This window comes from Ranitomeya imitator, chromosome 4, assembly GCF_032444005.1.
Source record: "Ranitomeya imitator isolate aRanImi1 chromosome 4, aRanImi1.pri, whole genome shotgun sequence".
In the NCBI taxonomy this organism is placed as follows: domain Eukaryota; kingdom Metazoa; phylum Chordata; class Amphibia; order Anura; family Dendrobatidae; genus Ranitomeya; species Ranitomeya imitator.
Window position 1 is genome coordinate 234,382,443 of NC_091285.1, and position 26,309 is coordinate 234,408,751.

Sequence of the window (26,309 nt, forward strand, 5' to 3'; positions counted from 1 at the left end):
CAAGAGATTTTATGAATGCAGCGTTTGAAACAAAGCCATTTTTGCTAATGGAATTATGCCAGAAAATATATGCTTTAGTAACTATATACACTCCCTGCATGACTGAACTGTAAGTTTTCACTTAAAACTTACTGTAAAAATGTGGCGTGTGAACTCTATACATATGGTATCTGGTTAATTGGAAAAGTCCAATGAAATATAAAAAAACACAATTATAATGCTGCTTTAATTGAAACTCCATTTCAGTCTGGCAGCTGGTTGCAAATTGCAGATTGCTTTGACCATTGCTCCCCAGTTCACTCAATAATCTCAAGCATAAGGCAGCTATAATGTAAAGGTCACGCAACAATACCTCCGATGTTATTATGTTACTTCTCCTCTGTCAGACCAGTATAACAGCACATGTCTGACAATTAAACTCATCAATGATAGGATGGTGCTAGTTTCAGTTATCAGATAACCGGAACATGTGGCAAGGATATTGAATACTGCTGCCATCATAAACAGTAGATTATAGGATTAGAAATTGTCTCTTTTTCTGGAGTAATAGTAGAGAAAGACATTCCACAGTCACAAAATAATAATTTTACACCCCTATAGTTTTTGATATTTCTAAGGGCTTACCAAGGTAATATATGCTCGTACATGCAGTTCTTAATATTTAGACTACTAAATTGCTATCGTAACAATGATGGGTCCTTTGAGTCCGATCCAATACAAAGAGACAGCCTCTTATGAGAAACAATTGCAGTTTATGAATGTCTCTCACTGGCTCGGCTTGGCTGCCGATGCGACAGAAACTCCACCTCTCTAGCATGAAACAGTTCAGCCATTGGCTAGTTGCAAGTGGGCGGGGTTTCAACAGGATCAACATGATCAGACTGCGGTAATTTTATCACAACTATGTGTTCACCCTTGGTTGAACATATAACTAATAGGGATCTACTTGAAATCTAATAAGCCTTCTCTTTTTAATGAGTGGAGCCAAATGACCCTGATAATCTGTCTGCTCATCACTAAACCGCAGTGCATGGATAGGTGATTTGTGACTTTCTGATAAGTGAGGGTCTGAATACTCGGACCCGCTTCAATCCAGAGAAAAGGGCCATGAAGTTAAGCATTCAGAACCCAACCGATCAGAAAGTAATCACCAGTTCTGTGGATCGGTGATAACTTTCAATGCTGGGAATATCACTTTATCAAATATAGATACAGATAGCTCCCCACTTGGGCCATCCCTTTGGTAGTCACAGGGAAAAGCAATTGCAAAAATTGCAATCCCAACTTTCCCATTCACAACAGGGTCAACTGGCTTATATGTCATCACTCAAATGTATAAGGAGTCATAATGGATAACTAATGTAAAAATATGTTCAATGTGATAAAGTTGTTGTAGCCTTCTAAAAAGTTAAAGCATGAAAACAATCAAAAACTACAGTTTTTATCACAACTGTAGCAAATAAACCCAACCTAATATTTATGCCTCTCATGTGATGCAACTTTCTACAATTGAGTCAAATTTGTACATTTGAACTAGGATAATAAAAAAAACATGATTAAAAATAGATAAAAAAATGACAAGTAAACTTAGTGTGGAATGTTAAGGCCAGACACTGTGTAGGGAGACAGTGAAGCTAATTTGATTTCACCTTACGTCAAAAGTAAATGTACTGTCAATGACTCAGTGCTGGATCTGCAACCATGACTAATGCCACAGGACCATTAATAAGAGGCTGACAACAGCTACAGAACTATTTCCAACTTCAAATAAGAAATGCTGATTTACACACTCATCAGAAAATTATTCAAAGTTTATGTTCGCCAAAAAGTATTTAACTGTTTTATTAGTTTTAAGTTCTTTCAGCTCTACTAGTGTTACCATATGCCTGAGTTTCTATGGTACTTTCAAACTGCTCTGTAGTCATACTGGGGAAAAAATAGAAGATTACTTTCCTTCTCTTCAAAATCCTCCTTGTATGAACATTCTGAGCAATTTAAACATTTCAGAGGGTCTCCGATAGAGTTGGTGCCAATCGATTCGAAGGACTGGATCCATTGACCACAGCTATGCTCTGTGGTCACTAGGAAGGAGGTCTGAGAACTGCCTTCTGCCCCTTGACATAATCTGCTCTTCTTTTGATGAGCAGTCTTAATGTGATGTAACAGGTGCATCATGCCATGACAATGATGTTGTGCCAGGCTAGCTGCTCAAAAATAGCAGCCGGGGATGCCATCAAGTCCTGACCAAATTCCACAGATTCCTGAAGAGGCTGCAGGATCGGGTCCTATGAATCGACTCACATCAGCTTTAGTCCCCAAACTTTATACTGTGTTATACAATATATCATTAAAAGACTGGTTATAGGTAAACATACCTTCTTCAAACTTAGTGGTAGCATTACATACTTGCTTTACTCCTTCTCCTGCAGAATTGGCAGCTGTGACAGTGAAGAAGTAAGTGGTATTCGAGAGCAGATCTCTGAAGGTATACACGGTATCAGTAGACAAGACTGAAGTAGTGACACTTTGAAATGTTAGGATGTAATGTGTTATTATTCCGTTTGGTCGTAATGGTGGATCCCACTGGACCAGTATAGACTGCCAACTTGTTGCTACACAGTGAATATGTTGGATGGCATCCGGAGCTTTAAAGAGATACACAAGGACCAAATATTAACTTTAATGGAAAAACCTCATTAAAAAATCACAAGCATCAGATCCATCATTACAAATAAGATATACAAATATAAAACCTACTGGAATTTAATACAGTGATATATAGTAAGCTTTCTGTCAATTACTTTTTTCTTCACATATGATGGGCCTGGACCTAACAGAACATAAACCCTGCATTTATAATTATGAATGCTTATTTTGTAAGCCAGGTGAAACTATAACTTGAAGTTTCTTAGCACCCAAGAACTTTGACACCATATGCACATACCCTAAGTGATAAAACTGCAGCAATCGGAGGTAGCTCTGACCACGGCGGTGGCAGGCAAGTACAGTTAGGTCCATATATATTTGGACAGAGACAACATTTTTCTAATTTTGGTTATAGACATTACCACAATGAATTCTAGACAAAACAATTCAGATGCAGTTGAAGTTCAGACTTTCAGCTTTCAATTGAGGGTAACCACATTAAAATTGGATGAAGGGCTTAGGAGTTTCAGCTCCTTAACATGTGCCACCCTGTTTTTAAAGGGACCAAAAGTAATTGGACAATTGACTTCAAGGCAATTTCACAGACAGGTGTGGGCAATCCCTTTGTTATGTCATTCTCATTTAAGCAGATAAAAGGTCTGGAGTTGATTTGAGGTGTGGTGCTTGCATTTGGAAGGTTTTGCTGTGAAGTAAACATGCGGTCAAAGGAGCTCTCCATGCAGGTGAAACACGCCATCCTTAAGCTGCGCAAACAGAAAAAACCCAACCGAGAAATTGCTACAATATTAGGAGTGGCAAAATCTACAGTTTGGTACATCCTGAGAAAGAAAGAAAGTACTGGTGAACTCATCAATGCAAATAGACTTGGGCACCCACGGAAGACAACAGTGGTCGATGATCGCAGAATAATCTCCTTGGTGAAGAGAAACCTCTTCACATCAGCCAACCAAGTGAACAACACTCTCCAGGAGGTCGGCGTATCAATATCCAAATCTGCCATAAAGAGAAAACTGCATGAAAGTAAATACAGAGGGTTCACTGCACGGTGCAAGCCACTCATAAGCATCAAGAATAAAAAGGCTTGACTGGACTTCGCTAAAAAACATCTAAAAAAGCCAGCACAGTTCTGGAAGAACATTCTTTGGACAGATGAAACCAAGATCAACCTCTACCAGAATGATGGAAAGAGAAAAGTATGGCGAAGGCGTGGTACAGCTCATGATCCAAAGCATACCACATCATCTGTAAAACATGGCGGAGGAAGTGTGATGGCTTGGTCATGCATGGCTGCCAGTGGCACTGGGTCACTAGTGTTTATTGATGATGTGACATAGGACAGAAGCAGCCGAATGAATTCTGAGGTATTCAGAGCCATACTGTGTGCTCAGATCCAGCCAAATGCAGCAAAACTGATTGGTCGTCGTTTCATACTACAGATGGACAATGACCCAAAACATAAAACCAAAGCAACCCAGGAGTTTATAAAAGCAAAGAAGTGGAATATTCTTGAATGGCCAAGTCAGTCACCTGATCTCAACCCAAAAAAGCATGCATTTCACTTGTTAAAGACTAAACTTCAGACAGAAAGGCCCACAAACAAACAGCAACTGAAAACCACCGCAGTGAAGGCCTGGCAGAGCATCAAAAAGGAGGAAACACAGCGTCTGGTGATGTCCATGAGTTCAAAACTTCAGGCAGTCATTGCCAACAAAGGGTTTTCAACCAAGTACTAAAAATGAACGTTTTATTTAAAATGATTGAATCTGTCCAATTACTTTTGGTCCCTTTAAAAACAGGGTGGCATATGTTAAGGAGCTGAAACTCCTAAATCCTTCATCCAATTTTAATGTGGATACCCTCAAATGAAAGCTGAAAGTCTGAACTTCAACTGCATCTGAATTGTTTTGTTTAAAATTCATTGTGGTAATGTTTATAACCAAAATTAGAAAAATGTTGTTTCTGTCCAAATATATATGGACCTAACTGTATCAGCTGGTAATAAAGCTTGTAATTGTCATGTATGCAGCAGGCTCAGCCCAAGCGCTCACTCCATACACCAATCCTGCGTATTCAGTATTCTAAATTTACATGATGGTTATACATGTTTTCCTTTCTCCATATCTGACACAGATGCCTGTATTCTTTTTACACTAAAGTCACGTCACACAATCTTTACGGCAATTTTGCTATGATTTTATGCTTTGCCTTACAGACATTAATCATAAAATCCAGCACCTTTGCGATATATCTTTGGCCGTCTTGTAGCTATACCCAGGAAAGCTTTTTCTTTAGCTTTTTTTTCATATAACTGATCTAAAGGAATTGAAAGGCAACATTTGCTGCTGAAAATATTTAGCAACATCCACATGTAATAAAGGAAAAATGTTGCCAAAAAACTTTCACCCCAAGTGAAAGTTAAACCGATATTAAATACTATCATTTCTTTGTATGTCAATTACTTTTTCTTAAACTCTCTCCATGCGTGCGTGTCTATGAAGACACGTGTCACTGAAGGGGAGCGGGCTGGGTGAAGCCGCCGGGGACCCCCCGTGTCCAACTAACGTCCCATTTGGATTGGTCCCTGGTGACTATTAAACTATGTTTTTCTTTGATTCGCTGCAGCGTTTCAGAGTTAAGTATATATGACTAAATTCATGCAGTGTCTGATACATGCTGCCTGTAGATCCGGCAGCATGTAAAGAATGAGCCGTCAGGTTCACTTTAAGGAAAAAAATCATGGTACATGTGTAGACACAAGGTTTTATTTAATTATGATATTTGAATTTTCAATTCACTGAAAACACTGACGTATGGAAGGAAGAACTGAATAATACATTTTATATCAGACAGAAATGTTTCTCACCTGATTCTTCTGTAGTGAAGTTAACAGTATTGCTGAACTCGTTCCCATTCCCGACTTTTGTGAATGCAGACATACTAACTAAGTAAGTCTTAAAGGGTTCCAAATTAATGAGCATTCCTTCAGTTTGATAGCCAGAGATATTCTGTCAGGCAAATACATTCAATTATAGACAGTATTTGTAGAGTAGAAGTCAAATTAAATTGAATGTGGTTGAATTTTTCTGTTGTTCATTTTGTTATAAAATAGTGTAAAGTCTATAGAAAATTCACAGCAAAATCCATCAGATCTAGTGGAAAATTCATTAAGCTTTTTTCATTAAAAAAAAGTTGTAAATTTTTGTACAATGAATAGCAGCACAAAGATTTCTAACAGTGGGCAGAGTTCAGCAAGAAAGGGCATGGCCTTGGGGTAGCCTAAAGGGTCATTCTAAATGATGCCAAACTTCAGAGTACATTTATCTCCATACAAAATGCCAGTCTTGATGTATTCCTCCTTAGAAATGTCAGCCATGTTTGGATGTATAGAAAACGTATGACAAATTGATATCCATTTTTTAAAACCTACTCACAAACTTTAAAGTTGGTGAACCCATGATTTGGATTTCACTTACTCAATTTTTCCTATTAAAATATACACAGTCTTGAATAAATGCAATGTGCATGTGTGACCCAGGAAAAAAATACTATTGACCGAATATGCAAAATGGTGTATGATAAAATCTTGTAATTTATTCTCCCCACCAACAATAAAAAAATAAAAGGAGTTTGTCACCCTTAATATGCTAATTAAACCACATATACAGGAATGTACGATACTTAGTCCCTATAAAAATCATACCTGCAGTATGGATTTTAGTGATTTAGTGGTGCACAGTTACACCTCTAAATTTGCATACTGAGCACTTTGTCATATCTTGATTGACAGCACACACTGCCTGAACTCAATTAGCGATTCTGCACCTCCACACTGACACCGCAGGAATCTAGCTGTGCTCAATGTCAGTGTGTGTGCCCTCATTATTGGTTCCTGTTAGCAGTACAGTAACGAGTAGCGGCCGCAGACTGGAGCCAGTGATAAGTGACCGCAATGACACTATGTGACTTCGTCTGGGCATGTGCAGTATCAATACATTAATACATTGACTTTTATTGTACAAAAGTAAAGTAAAAAAAATATATAAATACTTTAAATTTTAGATTGTTGTAATTGTAACAACCGGCAAAAAAAGTTTGTATGTAACATATATTTCACACAGTGAACACTAAAAGCAAGTACCAAAACTGCTTACTGGACATAGAGGTATTAGCTAGAAATGAGAAGATCTTTTGAAGTTTTGAAATCGCTCACATGACTGAATTTTCCCTAAAAATTTGATTTGCAGCGAGTAAATTCACACTAATCTACATGCTGGAAAGCTTGACATTGCCTGGAAAATAAACGTAGGAGAGGAGAGAGAGAACCCTGCTGACTATAAGAACTTACACTTTAAAGGAGAGAGAACATGCAGCTGACCATAAGAGCTTGCATTCTACAGGAGAGAGAGGGAGGACCCCACTGTTTATACAAGCTTACTCTGTGGAGTAGAGAAAGAGAGAGCTCCCTGCTTATCCTAAGAGCTTACTCTGTACAGGAGCGAAAGAAAGAGCTCCCTGCTTATCATAAGAGTTCACTCTGTACAGGAGAGAGAGAAAGGACCCTGCTAACTATAAAAGCGAGGAGGTAGAGAGAAAGAGAAAGAGGACCCTTCTGATCATGTGAGCTTACACTGTACAGGAGAGAGAAAGAGAAAGAGGACCCTGCTGATCAAGCGAGCTTACACTGTACAGGGGAGAGAGAAAGAGAAAGAAGACCCTGCTGATCATGTGAGCTTACACTGTACAGGAGAGAGAGAAAGAGGACCCTGCTGATCATGCGAGCTTACACTATACAGGAGAGAGCGAAAGAGAAAGAGGACCCTGCTGATCATGCGAGCTTACACTGTACAGGAGAGAGAGAAAGAGAAAGCGGACCCTGCTGATCATGCGAGCTTACACTGTACAGGAGAGAGAAAAAGAGAAAGAGGACCCTTCTGATCATGTGAGCTTACACTGTATAGGGGAGAGAGGAAGAGAAAGTGGACACTGCTGATCATGCGAGCTTACACTGTGCAGGAGAGAGAAAGAAAGAGGACCCTGCTGATCATGCGAGCTTACACTGTACAGGAGAGAGAGAGAAAGAGAAAGAGGACCCTGCTTATCATGCGAGCTTACACTGTATAGGAGAGAAAAAGAAAGAGGACCCTGCTGATCATGCGAACTTACACTGTACAGGAGAGAGAGAAAGAGGACCCTGTTGATCATGCGAGCTTACACTGTACAGGAGAGAGAGAGAAAGAGGACCCTGCTGATCATGTGAGCTTACACTGTACAGGAGAGAGAGAAAGAGGACCCTGCTGATCTTGCGAGCTTACACTGCACAGGAGAGAGAGAGAAAGAGAAAGAGGACCCTGCTGATCATGCGAGCTTACACTGTATAGGAGAGAGAGAAAGAGGACCCTGCTGATCTTGCGAGCCTACACTGTACAGGAGAGAGAGAGAAAGAGAAAGGGGACCCTGCTGATCATGCGAGCTTACACTGTACAGAAGATAGAGAGAAAGAGAAAGAGGACCCTGCTGATCATGCGAGCTTACACTGTACAGAAGATAGAGAGAAAGAGAAAGAGGACCCTGCTGATCATGCGAGCTTACACTCTACAGGAGAGAGGACTCTGCTGACCATAAGAGCTCACACAATACAAAAGAGGTAAAGAGAGGACCATGTTGACCATAATAGCTTATACTCTTCTACAGGAGAGAGAGCGAGAGAGAGGACCTCATTGACCATAAGAGCTTAGGCCCCTTTCACACATCAGTCACAATCCGGCGAATTTTGAAAAAAACGGATCCAGCAAAAGTTGACGCCGGATCTGTATTTTTCTCACAGACTTGTATTAGTGCCAGATTGCAATGGATGACCTCACGTTTCATCCGTTTTTTTGCCAGATCTGTCAAAAATTTGTTTTCTGGCGGCCGGAGAAAACATACAGAGGAACTTTTTTCTGTCCAGAGAAAAAAAATGCACAGTTACGAATCCGGCGAAAAACCAATGAAACGTGAGGTGAAATGATGGAATCCAACGAATGATTCTGTTTTTTTAAAGAAATCATGCACTTTCTATTCTGGAATCTCTCTCTCTCCACACTACACACACTACAGAAGAGAGAGAGAAGTCCTCACCGACCAGAAAAGCTCACACATTACAGAAGAGAGAGTACCCTGCGGTCCATAACAGCTTATACTCAACAGCAGAGAGAGAGGACCTCACCAACCATAAGTGCTTACACACTACAGAAGAGCGAGAGAACTCCACTGACCATAAAAGCTCACACGATATTTGATTTTTGCTTACCTGGTAAAATATAATTTGACTACTGGTTTCTAGAATTCTAAAGCTGTAAGTGTGTACAATGCCATTGGGTTTTGGACTTGGATTCCACTGTAACCAAGCAGAATTATCACTTGCATTGATAAATGTTAAGTTCTGAGGAGGTGCTGTTGGCTCTGTAATAAAAAATGATTGGACTGCCTTATCTCCACTATATTGAATCGAATGTTCACATAAAACATAACAGCTTCTACAGAACTCAGCAAAATGTTTAATAAGACAGATTTAAAGAGAACTTCTCAGCAAGATTTTGTAAAGTAAGGACATAGCTGTAATGGCGTCACTAACTGAGCAATGCCTCCACTTTTAAAGGGAACCTGTCACCTGAATTTGGTGGGACCGGTTTTCGGTCATATGGGCGGAGTTTTCGGGTGTTTGATTCACCCTTTCCTTACCCGCTGGCTGCATGCTGGCCGCAATATTGGATTGAAGTTCATTCTATGTCCTCCGTAGTACACGTCTGCACAATGCAAGATGACAAAATTTAGGTGACAGGTTCTCTTTAAGTTTCTAAGCTCCCTGCCACCCAGCATCGTGGGGAACTGCAGTCATTCCCTTTCAGCTAAAAGTGGTTGCTTTGTAGTTACGTGCACAGTGGATGGCAAGGGCACCCCTGCAAAGCTAAAAAAAGTCAAAGTAAGGTAGTTCTACACCAGTGCTGAGCTCCCCTTTATTCCTAGTATTGTAGGGGGATCTCAGAGGTCAAACTTCTACTGATCTTATAATAATGGTGTATCCTAGCTATAAGCCATCATTTGTGTTAGGAGTCGAGTTTCCTCTGCTGCACAGGGGGAATCTCGATCCGTCTCCGCTGCGGTCTCCCATTCTTCTCCAGCCGCAGTGGAGTCTGCTCAGCAGGGACGTCGATCCCAGCGTCTCGCTCAGTCTGACTCTGTGCGAAGAGTTACTGCTGCTTTCCCTGCTTCTGCCATTGAAGCCAGTGCTGGGCAGCGGCGAGTGGACGTTTCTGGATCTAAGTCCTGCTTTTCTCTGTCTGAGCATGCCCAGGGCAGGATCTCCCGTTGAAGATCGAGGGTCACATGCTCAGGTACTGCAGCACATCCCATTGGTCCTTTTGGCAGGTCCTGAAAGGGCAAAACTTCTGTAGCTGTTTCCTGTGCTGCAGCTATATAAACTGCGCATGACCGCACGGCCATGCGCTAGTATTGTCTTGTAAATATGTGTGTGTGTTGTGAGTGAAAGTCGCTCTTTAAATAACCCTCCCTATTGATTGTCTGTTCGCGGAAGGTGTATCCAACAGCACGAAACACACATTACAGCTACCAGTTGCTGTGTCCGCCAGTACGGCGCTGTGCGCTTGCTCTGCGCTTTCCTGACCCAAGCCTGGGTGTTTAGTGGCATCTGTCAGTGCGGCACCACACGCACTCTTGTGTCTTAATATTATTATTTATGTTCCTCTGACACACCCAGTTGCGGTGTTGTGCCAGCAAGTGTCTAATCGGACTTCAATCCTGTGTAGGGGTTGAGTCCGCTGACTTCTTGCTCGCGCTTTATGTGCAGTACTGCGGTCCTGTGACGCAACAGGATCGCTTCCTTCACGCAGGGTGTAGTTAACCCATGTGTGTATACTTAGTACCGCCATATAGTCCGTCTTACTAGCAGCAGGGTCTTTTACCTGCGCGGTGGACCTCGGACTGCGAACGCACCTAATACCATAACATCTGATTCTTGGTGCGTTCCGCCAGTCCCTAACAATTTGTTTAAGAAGGGTAACCCCTTTAAAAAATTTCCATTTAGGGTTTATAAAACATTCCCAGCAACTGAAAAAGCAGCAGTATTTTGCATATATATGGGGTAATTATCAATTGTAAAAATATTTAATATATTGCAGATGACTGCAATGTGTTTCCCATCCCTGAAGATCTGGATTCTTCAATGCCCAGTTGCTCATAACACTGCCCTGAAGCATGCAGCTATTGCATGACCGGTGCACACAGAGTGATGTACTGCGCACTCAGAAAAATGTACTGCCTCCTGCATGATCTTTGCACACATAGTGGTGTACTGCCTCCTGCGTGAGCTGTACACTGCATGATCTGTGCACGCAGAGTGATGTACTGCCTCCTGTATGAGCTGCGCACACAGAAAAATGTACTGCCTCCTGTGTGAGCTGTACACTGCATGATCTGTGCACACAGAGGGATGTACTGCCTCCTGCGTGAGCTGCACACATAGAAAAATGTACTGCCTCCTGCATGATCTTTGCACACATAGTGGTGTACTGCCTCCTGCGTGAGCTGTACACTGCATGATCTGTGCACGCAGAGTGATGTACTGCCTCCTGTGTGAGCTGCCCACACAGAAAAATGTACTGCCTCATGTGTGAGCTGTACACTGCATGATCTGTGCACACAGAGGGATGTACTGCCTCCTGCGTGAGCTGCACACACAGAAAAAAGTACTGCCTCCTGCATGATCTGTGCACAGAGTGATGCACTGCCTCCTGAATGTGCTACTCACACAGACAAATCTACTGCCTCCTGTGTGAGCTGTACACTGCATGATCTGTGCACAGAGTGATGTACTGCCTCCTGCATGTGCTATGCACGCACAGTGATGTACTGCCTCCTGCACACACAGTGATGTACTGCCTCCTAAATGAACTATACACACAGAGAAATGTATTGACAACTGCATGATCTGTGAGCTAAGCACACAGATTGATGTTCTGGCTCCTGCATGATCTGCACATGTAGAGTGATGTTCTTGCTCCTGCATGAGCTGCATACGCAGAGTGATGTACTGCCTCCTGCATGAGTTGCGCACACAGAGTGATGTGCTTGCTTCTGCATGAACTGTGCACGTAGATTGATGCACTGCCTCTTGCATGAGTTGCGCATGCAGATTGATGCACTGCCTCCTGCATGAACTGCACACACGGAGTGATGTACTGTACTACTTCTTGCTTGAGTTGCGCACACAGAGTGATGTACTGCCTCTTGCATGAGTTGCACACACAGAGTGATGTACTGCCTCCTGCATGAACTGCACACACAGAGTAATGCACTGCCTCCTGCATGAACTGCACACACAGAGTGATGCACTGCCTCCTGCATGAACTGCACACACAGAGTGATGCACTGCCTCCTGCATGAACTGCACACACAGAGTGATGTACTACCTCCTGCTTGAGTTGCGCACGCAGAGTGATGCACTGCCTCCTGCATGAACTGCGCATACAGAGTCATTTACTTGCTTCTGTGTGAGTTGCGCACATAGAGAGATATACTGCCTCCTGCATGAGCAGTGAACAGAGTGATGTACTGCCGCCTGCATAAGCTACGCACACAGAGTGGTGTACTTGCTCCTGCATGAGCTGCGCACACAGAGTGATGTACTGCCTCCTGCATGAATTGTGCACGCAGAGTGATGTACTGGCTCTTGCATGAGCTAGACACACAGATTGATGTACTGCCTCCTGCATGAACTGCACACACAGAGTGATGTACTGCCTCCTGCATGAGCTGCGCACACAGAGTGATGTACTGCCTCCTGCATGAATTGCGCACACAGAGTGATGTACTGGCTCTTGCATGAGCTAGACACACAGATTGATGTGCTGCCTCCTGCATGAGCAGCTCACAGAAAGCAATGTGCTGACTCACTAATATTTTTATGGTTCTATCCACCACTCTGTGCAGAATGATGTTTTGAGTGATCAGTGACGTATCAAGACCCCCACTCCCACCAGTTTTGCAACACTTTGCAAACCCTGTAGCATATTAAAACTTTAAATAGTTCATAGTTACCCGTTAACATAGATCTTGATTGGGGTCTATGGTGATCTAAGTATAAGTTACATAACATTGCACAAATTTTGTGACACAACAAATAAGTAGCTTTTTCCTTTTTGCAACTAAATGAGACTGGTCATCAGCACTGTATATGTAAGTACATTATTGCTTTAGATGCAGTAGTAAAATCATTTTTCTTCCACAATGACTTTTTGTCAGGAAATACTGGAAGAAATAAGGTAATGCCACCACTGTAAGTAGAGATTTCGCAGCATAACTAAACCTGTCAGAGCACTGAAATTGTAGCACAAGAGAGGAATATATCATGTACAGTTGTGACCTTGTTAGAGGAATGCCATAATTCAAGAAGACACATGAGAAGAGTTTAAGGCAGTGAAACTAGAAGCATGTAAGGGATTAAGGAGGATCATTTTGCTGATGATTTTAATTTTGCACAAAGATGTAATAATATAAGTAGTACCTGCTTCATCTGTGTGAAAGGCAAGCTGGCTTGGAGGACCAGTCCCTTTCATTGTACTAGCCGCCACAAACACAAAATACTGGGTGAAAGGTAGAAGATCCTCCAAAATGGCAGAGACTTCAATGGTAAACAAAGGATAATTTCCTTGTGGTCCATAAATCTGTAGGTAGTAGCCAGTTATAATACCATTTGGGTGTTCAGGTGGATCCCATGATAGAAGTACTGAGGTAGATGTTAGGTTCTTGTATTCTCTGATCCGGGGCTCGGAGTCTGGGACTAGAAGTGAAGCAAGACAAAGTAATGTATTATTGTTTTCTGACTAGTCTGTGGAAATCGTTAAAAAAACAATTTGGGGGATTTTTTATGGCGTTCATTGTGCAGTAAAAAATCTGACACCATGATTCATGGCAATACCAAAAGTAAAAGTTATTCTTTATATATGTTAGTAGCTATAAACATTCAAAACTTTGTAAAACAGAATTGGTTTCGGTTGCCATATTCTAAGAGCCGTTTGTGTTTTATATTTTTCCATTGATTGAGCTGTGTGAGAGTCCATTTATTCCATGCTGAGCTCACATTTTTATTGATACTATTTTAGGAAATATAGGGGGTACCTGTCTCCTTCTAACCCAAGTGCTTCAGGTACGTACATCCCAAATGTGGTTATACTCATAACTTGGATATTTATTGCTGTACATTTTCATTGTCTGTGCTTAACCTGTCAATTTACCATAGGCACTTTCTTCTAGTCCAGATCAATTCCCATATGGCTGTGCTATGCATAGGATATATATATATATATATATATATATATATATATATATATATACAGTGGGGCAAAAAAGTATTTAGTCAGTCAGCAATAGTGCAAGTTCCACCACTTAAAAAGATGAGAGGCGTCTGTAATTTACATCATAGGTAGACCTCAACTATGGGAGACAAACTGAGAAAAAAAAAATCCAGAAAATCACATTGTCTGTTTTTTTAACATTTTATTTGCATATTATGGTGGAAAATAAGTATTTGGTCAGAAACAAAATTTCATCTCAATACTTTGTAATATATCCTTTGTTGGCAATGACAGAGGTCAAACGTTTTCTGTAAGTCTTCACAAGGTTGCCACACACTGTTGTTGGTATGTTGGCCCATTCCTCCATGCAGATCTCCTCTAGAGCAGTGATGTTTTTGGCTTTTCGCTTGGCAACACCGACTTTCAACTCCCTCCAAAGGTTTTCTATAGGGTTGAGATCTGGAGACTGGCTAGGCCACTCCAGGACCTTGAAATGCTTCTTACGAAGCCACTCCTTCGTTGCCCTGGCGGTGTGCTTTGGATCATTGTCATGTTGAAAGACCCAGCCACGTTTCATGTTCAATGCCCTTGCTGATGGAAGGAGGTTTGCACTCAAAATCTCACGATACATGGCCCCATTCATTCTTTCATGTACCCGGATCAGTCGTCCTGGCCCCTTTGCAGAGAAACAGCCCCAAAGCATGATGTTTCCTCCACCATGCTTTACAGTAGGTATGGTGTTCGATGGATGCAACTCAGTATTCTTTTTCCTCCAAACGCGACAAGTTGTGTTTCTACCAAACAGTTCCAGTTTGGTTTCATCAGACCATAGGACATTCTCCCAAAACTCCTCTGGATCATCCAAATGCTCTCTAGCAAACTTCAGACGGGCCCGGACATGTACTGGCTTAAGCAGTGGGACACGTCTGGCACTGCAGGATCTGAGTCCATGGTGGCGTAGTGTGTTACTTATGGTAGGCCTTGTTACATTGGTCCCAGCTCTCTGCAGTTCATTCACTAGGTCCCCCCGCATGGTTCTGGGATTTTTTCTCACCGTTCTTGTGATCATTCTGACCCCACGGGGTGGGATTTTACGTGGAGCCCCAGATCGAGGGAGATTATCAGTGGTCTTGTATGTCTTCCATTTTCTAATTATTGCTCCCACTGTTGATTTCTTTACTCCAAGCTGGTTGGCTATTGCAGATTCAGTCTTCCCAGCCTGGTGCAGGGCTACAATTTTGTTTCTGGTGTCCTTTGACAGCTCTTTGGTCTTCACCATAGTGGAATTTGGAGTCAGACTGTTTGAGGGTGTGCACAGGTGTCTTTTTATACTGATAACAAGTTTAAACAGGTGCCATTACTACAGGTAATGAGTGGAGGAAAGAGGAGACTCTTAAAGAAGAAGTTACAGGTCTGTGAGAGCCAGAAATCTTGATTGTTTGTTTCTGACCAAATACTTATTTTCCACCATAATATGCAAATAAAATATTAAAAAAACAGACAATGTGATTTTCTGGATTTTTTTTTCTCAGTTTGTCTCCCATAGTTGAGGTCTACCTATGATGTAAATTACAGACGCCTCTCATCTTTTTAAGTGGTGGAACTTGCACTATTGCTGACTGACTAAATACTTTTTTGCCCCACTGTATATATATATATACCATATAAGTTTGCCAGTACTATTGGTATTTTTCATTATTTTTCTGACTACTTATTGATACCTTAGTGACAAAGCCAATTTTGGACTTAATGACCAGGCCAATTTTTACTATTCTGACCACTGTCACTTTTTGAGGTTACAGCTCTGGAACACTTCAATGGATCCGAACTGATTCTGAGACTGTTTTATCGTGACATATTGAACTTCATGTTAGTGGTAAATTTTCATTGATATATCTTGCGTTTACTTATGAAAAAAAATGAAAATTTGGCAAAAAGTTTGAACATTTTGCAATGTTCAAACTTTTAATTTTTGTACCCTTAAATCAGAGAGTCATATTGCACAAAATAATTAATAAATAACATTTCCCACATGTCTACTTTACATATTCTTTTTGTTAGGATGTTATAAGGGTTTCTCATTTTTCTAATTTTTTCAACAAAATTTACAAACCATTTTTTTATGGACTTGACATTTGAAGTGAGTTTGGGGGATCAATATACAGTAACAAAAAATTACCAAAAGTGACACCATTCTAAAAACTTCACCCATCAAGGTGCGCAAAATCACATTCAGGAAGTTTATTAACCCTTGAGGTGCTTCACGAGAGCTAAAGCAATGTGGAAGGAAAGATATAAACATTTTACTTTTTTTTCACAAAAAATGTACTTTGCAACCAAATTTTTTTATTTTCTGAAGGGTATCAGGAGAAAATTGGACACAACATTTATTGTGCAATTTCTCCTAAGTACGCCGATACCCCATAACCCTAGCTCTAACCCCAACCTTAACCCTAACCCTAGCCCCAACCCTAACCCTAGCCCAAACCCTAACCCTAACTCTAAACCCAGCCCTAATCCTAGCCCCAGCCCTATCCCAAATAAAAAAATGGAAATAAAAATATTTTTTAAATTTTATTATTTTATTATTTTTACCTAACCAACAGGGTGATAAAGGGGGGTTCAATTTACTATTTTTTTTTATTTTGATCAGAAATCTCCTATTGTTGATGGGTGCTGGCCGGCAGAACTCGGGAGGCGCACTGCGCAGGTGCCCGCCATTTTCTTTCTGGAAGACGCCAAGGGATAGGGGACATCACAGGGGGATGCAGGAGGTGCCAGAGGTACCGGGGGGCTCAGGGGACCTCATTTCATTCTCCTCTGATGTGCTAGATCATATCAGAGGAGAGAGAAATAAATAGGAATTCAGACACTTTTTTTGCGGTTGCTGTTATTCCGTGAATAATCGTGACTGCAACACTGGGGATGGTAAAAACCGACCCAACCACTCTATTCACTCTATCCATTATTCATCCATGTGGCTGGTACTGGACACTAGGTTATACTTATTATTTGTGGACTCTTTTAAATTTATGTTGTAGCATGGATCACCGTTTACCCCTTTTGGGATGCTGTATTGTGTTTACCTTGCTATTTAGATGCCTAGATGATATATACACTTTTTTTAAGTTTCAAATGTTTACTAGTGTACCAGCTCTTTAATATAAGAGGGAACCAAGTAAGAAAAACTGAATATGTGATCAAAGCAATACGGGACCAGAAAAAAAGAAGATAAAATACTTTTATTTAACAAAGTGGTAAAAGGTAGCACCGCATACAAGAGATGTGCGAACCATAAAAGTAAAAAAGAATATACATATGCAATACAGCAATGTTAAAAACCAACCCCAAGGTAACAATTATGAGAAGTTTAACTATTTAGTATATACCATACTATGTATCACACTGTGTACAACAATCAATATATATCATTAGGCATTATAGTGTGCACAGGGGTGTATGAACAAGTGTGAGATGTATATCTATTGAGGTTTATATGGTCGTATGTGTTATAATACATGTGCGCCACACTAAGCATGGAGAACTGAAAGAGGACAAGAGAACAGTATGAGGAATTGGGAACCAAAATTGTTGAACTATTAATATCAACAGGGTTACAAATCCATATCCAAAGATCTTGATGTTCCATTGCCCATGCTGTGTAACATAATCAAGAAGTTTACAACCCATGGCACTGTAGTTAATCTCCCCAGACATCGATAGTAAAGAACAATTGATGAAAAGTTGAAAAGCAGGGTAGTCTGGATGGTGGATAAGCAGCCCCAAACAAGTTCCAAATAAATGTAAGCCTACCTGCAGGCTCAGGGTGCATCAGTGTCAGTGTGAATTATCCATTGACATTTGAATTAAATGAAACGCTGTGGCAGGAGACCCATTAGGACTCCACTGCTGACACAGATACACAAACAAGCTAGATTGCTGTTTTCTAAAATATAGGTAAGTAAACCTTCTGGAAGATCGTCTAGTGGACAGATAAGACCAAGATAGAGCTTTTTTATTTTAAAAGCAGATCATTCTAATGTTTACCAAAAACAGAATGAGGCCTACAAAGAAAAGAACACAGTATCTACAATTAAATATGGTGGAGGTTCAAAAACATTGTGGGGTTCTTCAGCCTCTGACACTTGACAGTGTGCAAGGCATCATGAAATCTGAAGATGATCAAAGGATTTTGGGTTGCAATGTATTGCCCAGTGTCAGAAAGCTGAGTTTGCTTTCTAGGTCAATGAGTCCAAACATTCTGAAGTGGCCAGCAAAGAGTATGGATGTAAGTTCAACTGAAAACCTGTGGATAGATCTTAAAATTGCTGACGGGAGAAGGCATCTATCAAATACGAAAAACCTGGAGTAGTTTGCAAAAGAAGAATGGTCCAAGATTCCCGTTGAGAGATGTAAGAAACTTGTCGATGGTTATAAGAAGCAATTGATTGCAGTTACTTATTCCAATGGGTGCGCAACCAAGTATTAACCCCTTAGTGACATAGCCAATTTGCAGCTTAATGACCAGGTCTATTTTTACAATTCTGACCACTGTCACTTTATGAGGTTATAACTCTGGAACGCTTTAACGGATCCCGCTGATTCTGAGACTGTTATGTTATTTATGAAAAAATGGAAATGTGAAAATTTTTGACATTTTGCCATTTTTCAAAATTTAATTTGTATGCCCTTAAATCAGAGAGATATGTCACACAAAATACTTAATAAATAACATTTCCCACATGTCTACTTTACATCAGCACAATTTTGGAAAAGAAAAAAATTTTGTTAAGAAGTTATAAGGGTTAAAAGTTGACCAGCGATTTCTCATTTTTACAACAACATTTACAAAACCATTTTTTAGGGGCCATCTCACATTTAAAGTTACTTTGAGGGGTGTACATGACAGAAACCCCCAAAAGTGACACCATTCTAAAAATTGTACCCCTCATGGTGCTCAAAACCACATTCAAGACGTTTATTAACCCTTTTAGGTGCTTCACAGGAACTGAAGCAATGTGGAAGGAAAAATTTACTTTTCACTTTTTTTTACAAACATTTCACTTCAGAACCAATTTTTTTTTATTTACAGAAGTGGAAAAAAGAGAAAATGAACCCCAAAATTTGCTGTGCAATTTCTCCTGAATACACTAATACCCCATATGTGGGGGTAAACCACTGTTTGGGTGCACGGCAGAGCTTGGAAGGGAAGGAGTGCCGTTTGACTTTTTCAATGCAGAATTGTCTGGAATTGAGATCAGTTGCCATGTCACGTTTGGAGAGCCCCTGATGTGCCTAAACAGTGGAAACCCCCCACAAGTGACACCATTTTGGAAACTAAACCCCTTAATGAACTTATCTAGATGTGTGGTGAGCACTTTGAACCCCCAATTGCTTCACAGAAGTTTGTAACGTAGAGTCGTGAAAATAAAAAATCATATTTTTTCCACAAAAATGATCTTTTTGCCCGAAATTTTTTATTTTCACAAGGGTAACAGGAGAAATAAGACCTCCAAAGTTGTTGTGCAATTTTTTATGAGTATGCCGATACCCCATATGTGAGGGTAAACCAGTGTTTGGGCGCACGACAGAGCTTGGAAGGGAAGGAGTGCCGTTTAACTTTTTCAATGCAGAATTGGCTGGAAATGAGATCGGACGCCATGTCGCGTTTGGAGAGCCCCTGATGTGCCTAAACAGTGGAAACCCCCCCACAACTGACACCATTTTGGCATATATAGACCCCTCAAGGAACTTATATAGATATGTGGTGAGCACTTTGAACCCCCAATTGCTTCACAGAAGTTTGTAACATAGAGCCATGAAAATAAAAAATCATATTTAAAAAAAAAATGATATTTTTGCCCCAAAATTTTTATTTTCACAAGGGTAACAGGAGAACTAAGACCCTCACGGTTGTTCTGCAATTTGTCCTGAGTACGCTAATACCCCATATGTTGGAGTATACCTCTGTTTGGGCAAATGGCAGAGCTCAGAAGGGAAGGAGCACCGTTTTCGAATGAAGATTTTGATAGAATGGTCTGTGGGCATCATGGTGCGTTTGCAGAGCCCTGATGTGCCTATACAGTAGAAACCTCAACAAATGACAACATTTTGGAAACTAGAGCCCCCAAGGAACTTATCTGGAAGTGTTGTGTGAATTTTGAACCCCCAAGTGTCTCACTAAAGTTTATAACGCAGAGCCGTGAAAATAAAAAATCATTTTTTTCCACAAAAATGATTTTTAGCCCACAATTTTTTATTTTAACAAGGGTAACTGGAGAAATTGGACCTCAAAAGTTGTTGTCCAATTTGTCCTGAGTATGCTGGTACCCCATATGTGGGAGAAAACTCCTGTTTGGGCACACGTTGGGGCTTGGAAGGGAAGTAGTGACGTTTTGGAATACAAACTTTGATGGAATGGTCTGTGGGCATCATGTTGTGTTTGCAGAGCCCTTGATGTGCCTAAGCAGTAGAAACCCCCCATAAATGACCCCATTTTGGAAACTAGACCCCCCAATGAGCTTATCTAGATGTGTGGTGAGCACTTTGGACCCCAAAGTGCTTCACAGAAGTTTATAACACAGAGCCTTGAAAATAAAAAATCATTTTTTTTTCACAAAAATCATTTTTTAGCCGCCAATTTTTTATTTTCCCAAGGGTAAAAGGAGAAATTGGACCCCAAAAGTTGTTGTGCAATTTGTCCTGAGTACGCTTATGCCACACATGTGGGGGTAAACTACTGTTTGGGCGCACGGCAGAGCTCAGAAGGGAGGGAGCACCATTTGACTTTTTGAATGCAAAATTGGCTGGAATCAATGGTGGCGCCATGTCGCGTTTGGAGACACTCTGATGTACCTAAACAGTGGAAATCCCCCAATTCTAACTCCAGCCCTAACCCCAACACATCCCTAACCCTAATCCCAACCCTTACCATAACCATAATCACAACCCCAACACCAACACACCCCTAACCCTAAACTAAACCATAACCATAACCATAATCACAACCCTAACCCCAAAACACCCCTAACCCTATTCCCACCCCTAACCATAACCCTAACCACAACACACCCTTAATGCTAACCCTAATCCCAACCCTAACCCTAGTCTCAACCCTAACCCTAATCCCATCCCTAATTGTAATTACAACCCTAACCCTAATCCAAACCCTAACTCTAATCCCAACCCTAACCCCAACTTTAGCCCCAACCCTAACTTTAGCCCTAACCCTAACCCTAACTTTACTCAAACTCACTTTAGCCCAACTCTAACTCTAATGGAAAAATGGAAATAAATATAAATTCTTTATTTTATTATTTTTCCCTAATTAAGAGGGTGATAAAGGGGGGTTGTTTTATTATTTTTTTATTTTGATCACTGTGATAGGGTCTTTCACACTGACCAAAATGAACCAATAGAAAAAATCTCCCTAAGGTTGCCAGGTGCCAACTGGCATATCTCAGCGGGTGCACTGCGCATGCGCCTGCCATTTTCTCCCGGAAGAAGAAGCCGGAGGCCAGGGGACTTCTTCAGGGGGCCATGCAGGAACAACGGAGCTACCGGGGGATCAGGGACCCTATTTCTCTCTCCTCTTATGTGCGATCACATGAGAGGAGAGAGAAATTAAATGGCAAATCAGACTTTTTTTTGCAGTCGCCGTTAGACGGTTAATAACAGCAATCGCAACCCTGAAGTCGGTAAAAACCGACTTAAATCATGTTCTGGGGGGCGCTATACACTTTAACGGCGCTATGGTTTCAGTACCCTTAACTACCGCCGTGAAAAGGCGTAACAGCGGTCATTAAGCTGAGGGTGCCATCAATTATCTTGCCCATTTTGGGGGTTTTGTGTGAAATGATTAATGCAGGTGGCATTTGTTAGGAGTCGAGTTCCCGCCGCTGCACAGGGGGAATCTCAAACCATGTCCGCTGCAGTCTCCCATTCTCCTTCAGCCGCAGTGGACCTTGCTCAGCAGAGACGTCGGTCCCAGCATCTGGCTCAAGCTGATACTGTGCGTTTGGTTACTGCTGCCTTTCCAGGCTCTGCCTTTGTCGCTAGTACTGATCAGCAGCGAGCAGGCGTTTCAGGCACAAACTCCTGCTTTTCCCATACTAAGCATGCCCACAGGACGACCTCCCATTGGAGGTCGTGTGTCACACGCTCAGGTCCTGTAGCAGCTCCTATTGGATCACTAGGAAGGTCCTTGAGTGCTACAGCTATAAAAGGTTTGCATGGTCACACGGCCATGGGCTAGTATATAATTGAAAATGTGTGTGTGAAGAAGTGTGACTGTCGCTCTTTAATCATCCCCCTTCCTAGTGTTTTTGACTGTTCGCGAATGGTGGATGCTTGCTATCTAGCGCCCGACAGTGCTACCTGCACACCTAGATCACGATCCAGCGTCTTATTGCAGTGACCACCAGTGCGGCGCCGTGCGCTATTAGAGGGCTTTCCTGACCCAAGTCTGGGTGGTTAGTGGCATCCGCCAGAGCGGCACTGCACGCACTCTTGTGCATTAAACTATTATTTCTGTTTAACTCTGACACCCCAGTAGTGGTGTCGAGCACAAGAGGTCTAGAGGAACTTTCCCTGAGTCTTGGGATAGAGTTCTGTGACTCCTTGCTTGCGCTCTTTGTACAGTACCGCGGCTCTGTGATGCAACAGGGTTCACTTCCTTCATACCAGGTGAAGCTAACCCGTGTGTGTATCCAAATTATACCACCATATAGTCCGTCATTACTCAGCAGCAGGTTCCATCTCTGCACGGTGGACCCCGGGCTGCGAACGCATCTTATACCATCTTCCCAATTATTTGGTGCGTTCCGCTAGCCCTATCATTATACTAGCGCCAGGGTCTGGCTAGTAATGGTGGACGAACAGCGACGGCAGCTGTACATCCAGCAGCTGGAGGGCAGGTTGGCGGCTCTCAAGAGTTCAAATTCAGCTGTGGATGTTACCGCAATAGCTGTTCAGGCTGCTAGCGTGGCTGCAGCAAGTTTGTCCACTGCCACCCCTGTTCTGACCTTATCCCTCCTCCCGCTGCCAGATAAATACTCTGGTGATAGCAAGTCATGTAGGGGATTCGTGAGCCATTGAACTATTAACCTCGAGCTTCTGGCTGCACATTTTCCCACAGAGCGGGCAAAGGTGGGATTCATTATATCCCTTCTGTCGGACAGGGCGTTGCAGTGGGCTACGCCGCTCTGGGAGCACGACGATCATGTGGTGTAGAGTGCTTCTCGGTTTCTGAGCACTCTGAAACAGGTCTTTTAGGACCTCGAGTCACCCATGATACGGCGCTCCAAATGCTGGCATTGACCCAGGGCTCGTCCATGGTCAGCCATTTTTCCGTCCACTTCCGGACTTTAGCATCTGAGCTGGAGTGGCCAGATAAAGCCCTCATCCCTGTATTTTGGAGGGGCTGGCTGACCATGTGCAGGACGCTTTGGCCACTAGGGAGATTCCCGCCACACCTTCCCAGACCTCTGGAATCTCTGGTCCAGGCATCCGAGTCAAATGAGGCCAAAGATGTGTCACAAGCGGGATCTACGTCCCGGACCGCTCGTGCACTCAAGGTCTGTCATGTCTGCCGGCGGTCAGGATATCTTCCCTCAAGATGTTCCAAGTGGTCGGGAAAACATCAGCGTCTAGTGGTTGTAGGAGGAGGTAAACTAGACATGACGATGTTTTCCTCCAAACTGTCATTTAAGGGGAGAATTACCATAGGCCCATCCACTCTAACGAAAGAGCTTTGCGTGGATTCCGGGGCGGAGGGAAATTTTATGCCATCTGCCTTTGCCCAGCGACACGCAATACCCCTGGTTATGCTCGCCAAACCTGTGACCGTACGAGTGGTAAATGGATCAATACTGCCCTCTCAAATAACACACCAAACCATCCCATTTACTCTATGTCTCCATCTCATCAGGAGATTATCTCCCTGCTAGTCATTCCTGAGGGAATTGATGAGGTAGTGTTGGGGATACCATGGCTGTGCTACCACTCTCCTCATATAGAGTGGTCCTCAGGGATAATTCTGGGATGGAGTGCATCTTGTGAGGGTAGATGTCTGAGGGAGTGGGTTCAGGTTGCTACAACTGAAGTATCCGCAGATCTTTCCTCTCTCCCCAAGCACTATTGGCCATATGTGGACGTGTTCTCCAAAAGGGCTGCATAGACCCTTCCGCCTCACCGCTCCTATGACTGCCCTATTGACCTCTCACCTGGTGCTGAGCCTCCCCGGGGTCGAGTCTACCCGTTATCTCTACCAGAGACGGAGGCAATGTCTCAGTACATTCAGGAGAATCTGGCAAGAGGATTCATTAGGAAGTCAGTGTCACCTGCAGGGGCGGAGTTCTTCTTTGTGCAGAAGAAGAACGGGGAATTACATTCTTGCATATATTACAGGGGTCTTAACGCCATCACAGTTAAGAATAAATACCCTCTACCCCTGTTATCTGAGTTCTTCGATAGGTTGCAGGGAGCGAGGCTATTTACTAAGCTTGATCTGTAGGGTGCTTACAACCTGATTCGCATCCGTGAGGGGAATGAATGGAAGACGGCTTTTAACACCAGGGATGGGCACTATGAATACCTGGTGATGCCCTTCGGGCTTTGTAATGCCCCAGCCGTTTTCCAAGACTTTTTAAACGATATCTTCCGGGATATGCTCTACACCTCAGTTGTAGTCTATCTGGATGATATTCTCATCTACTCTCAAGATATAGACTCCCACCGGAGAGATGTTTGCAAAGTCTTCGACCTCCTACGGGCAAACTCCCTCTATGCCAAGTTGGAGAAGTGTGTGTTTGCACAGGAGTCTTTGCCTTTCCTGGGCTATATCACCTCTGCTCAAGGATTGGCTATGGATCCTGCCAAACTACAGGCTGTGATGGACTGGCAGGAACCTCATCCTCTCAAAGCGGTGCAGCGCTTTATGGGGTTCATCAACCATTATCGCCAGTTCATTCCCCACTTCTCAACTTTGGTTGCTCCTCTGGTTGCCCTCACCAAGTAGGGAGCTAATCCCAAATTGTGGTCGGAGGAGGTCTCCAAGGCCTTCCTCTCTATCAAGTCACACTTCGCTGGCACTCCCATTTTACATCGCCCCAATGTTTAAAAACCATTTATCATTGAGGTGGATGCCTCTTCCGTCGGTGCTGGAGCAGTCCTCTTCCAGAAGGATGCTCAAGGTCAGAAGCATCCTTGCTTCTTCTTCTCCAAGACATTCACACCGGCGGAGAGGAATTATTCCATTGGGCAGACCCCATTCCTCCTTAACTACAGCCAGAAACCGCATGTCCCTGTGCCCATGCCATCCATCGATTCTAGGGTGGCAGACTGGGCGGTGGAGGCACGTGACATTTGGGACCGCACACAGGATGCCATCCGGGTCTCCAAGGAGAGAATGAGGGTTTCTGCTGATGCACATCGGCGCCCAACTCCGACCTTTGCTCCTGGCGACTTAGTGTGGCACTCCGCCCGTAACATTAGGCTGCCAGTTGAGTCCACTAAGTTTGCGCCTTGCTACATAGGCCCCTTCAAGATCCTTGAACAAATCAATCCTGTGGTCTATCGGTTGGCCCTTCCTCCACGCCTAGGTATCACCGACACCTTTCATGTGTCCCTCCTAAAATCCGTTCACATGTACCGCTTTTCCGAATCATCTGTCGGGACTTCGGGCTCGTCCACGGACGATTACGATGTGAATGCTATCATTGGGTGTAAGGTGCTACGTGGCAAAAAATTCTATCTGGTGGATTGAAAGGGTCATGGCCCAGAGGACAGGGCCTGGGAGCATGTTGAGCACATTTGGGCTCCGCTGCTCATTGCGGCCATTGAGCGTAGAGAGGCTAATTTAATAAATAATTATCTATTTAACGCTATATCCTTGTGTCTGGTGATCCCCTCTCTTTGACCTATTCTTTTCTTTGTTGTTATGGTGTTTATGGTATACATTTCATTCATCTGCTGCATATATCTTGCAACCTCATTTCCATCTTTTCAAGTCAATTAATGCTATATATTTCATTTATCTCCTGCATATACTTGCAACCTCATTTCCATCTTTGCCAGTCTGTTAATGGTATATATTTCATTAATCTTACTAACCTGAATCTGTAAGGTCATCCCACTAGCTGAAAAAGTTTTAGGATTCATATTGGTCTGCAAACTTATTTGTTTATCTCTATCTTTATTGTCTCATGCTGTGTTAATTTAGTTGATTGATTTCTAACTAGCCCAATCAGTGATAGATCTAAGAACAAACCTCCTATATTTTTAGGCAGAGCT

General features: G+C 42.5%; 1 protein-coding gene across 1 annotated transcript in view; it reads right to left on the reverse strand.

The window, feature by feature from the left end:
- Window positions 1–26,309, reverse strand: part of PTPRQ (protein tyrosine phosphatase receptor type Q) — a 536,318-nt gene that overhangs the window by 225,426 nt on the left and 284,583 nt on the right. Inside the window, exons 22-25 of the mRNA XM_069762319.1 lie at window positions 13,229–13,504; window positions 8,957–9,108; window positions 5,531–5,672; window positions 2,376–2,645 (exon numbers count right to left, since the gene is read on the reverse strand). Of these exons, the coding sequence (XP_069618420.1) occupies window positions 2,376–2,645; window positions 5,531–5,672; window positions 8,957–9,108; window positions 13,229–13,504 (840 nt within the window). The remainder of the gene's footprint in view (window positions 1–2,375; window positions 2,646–5,530; window positions 5,673–8,956; window positions 9,109–13,228; window positions 13,505–26,309) is intronic.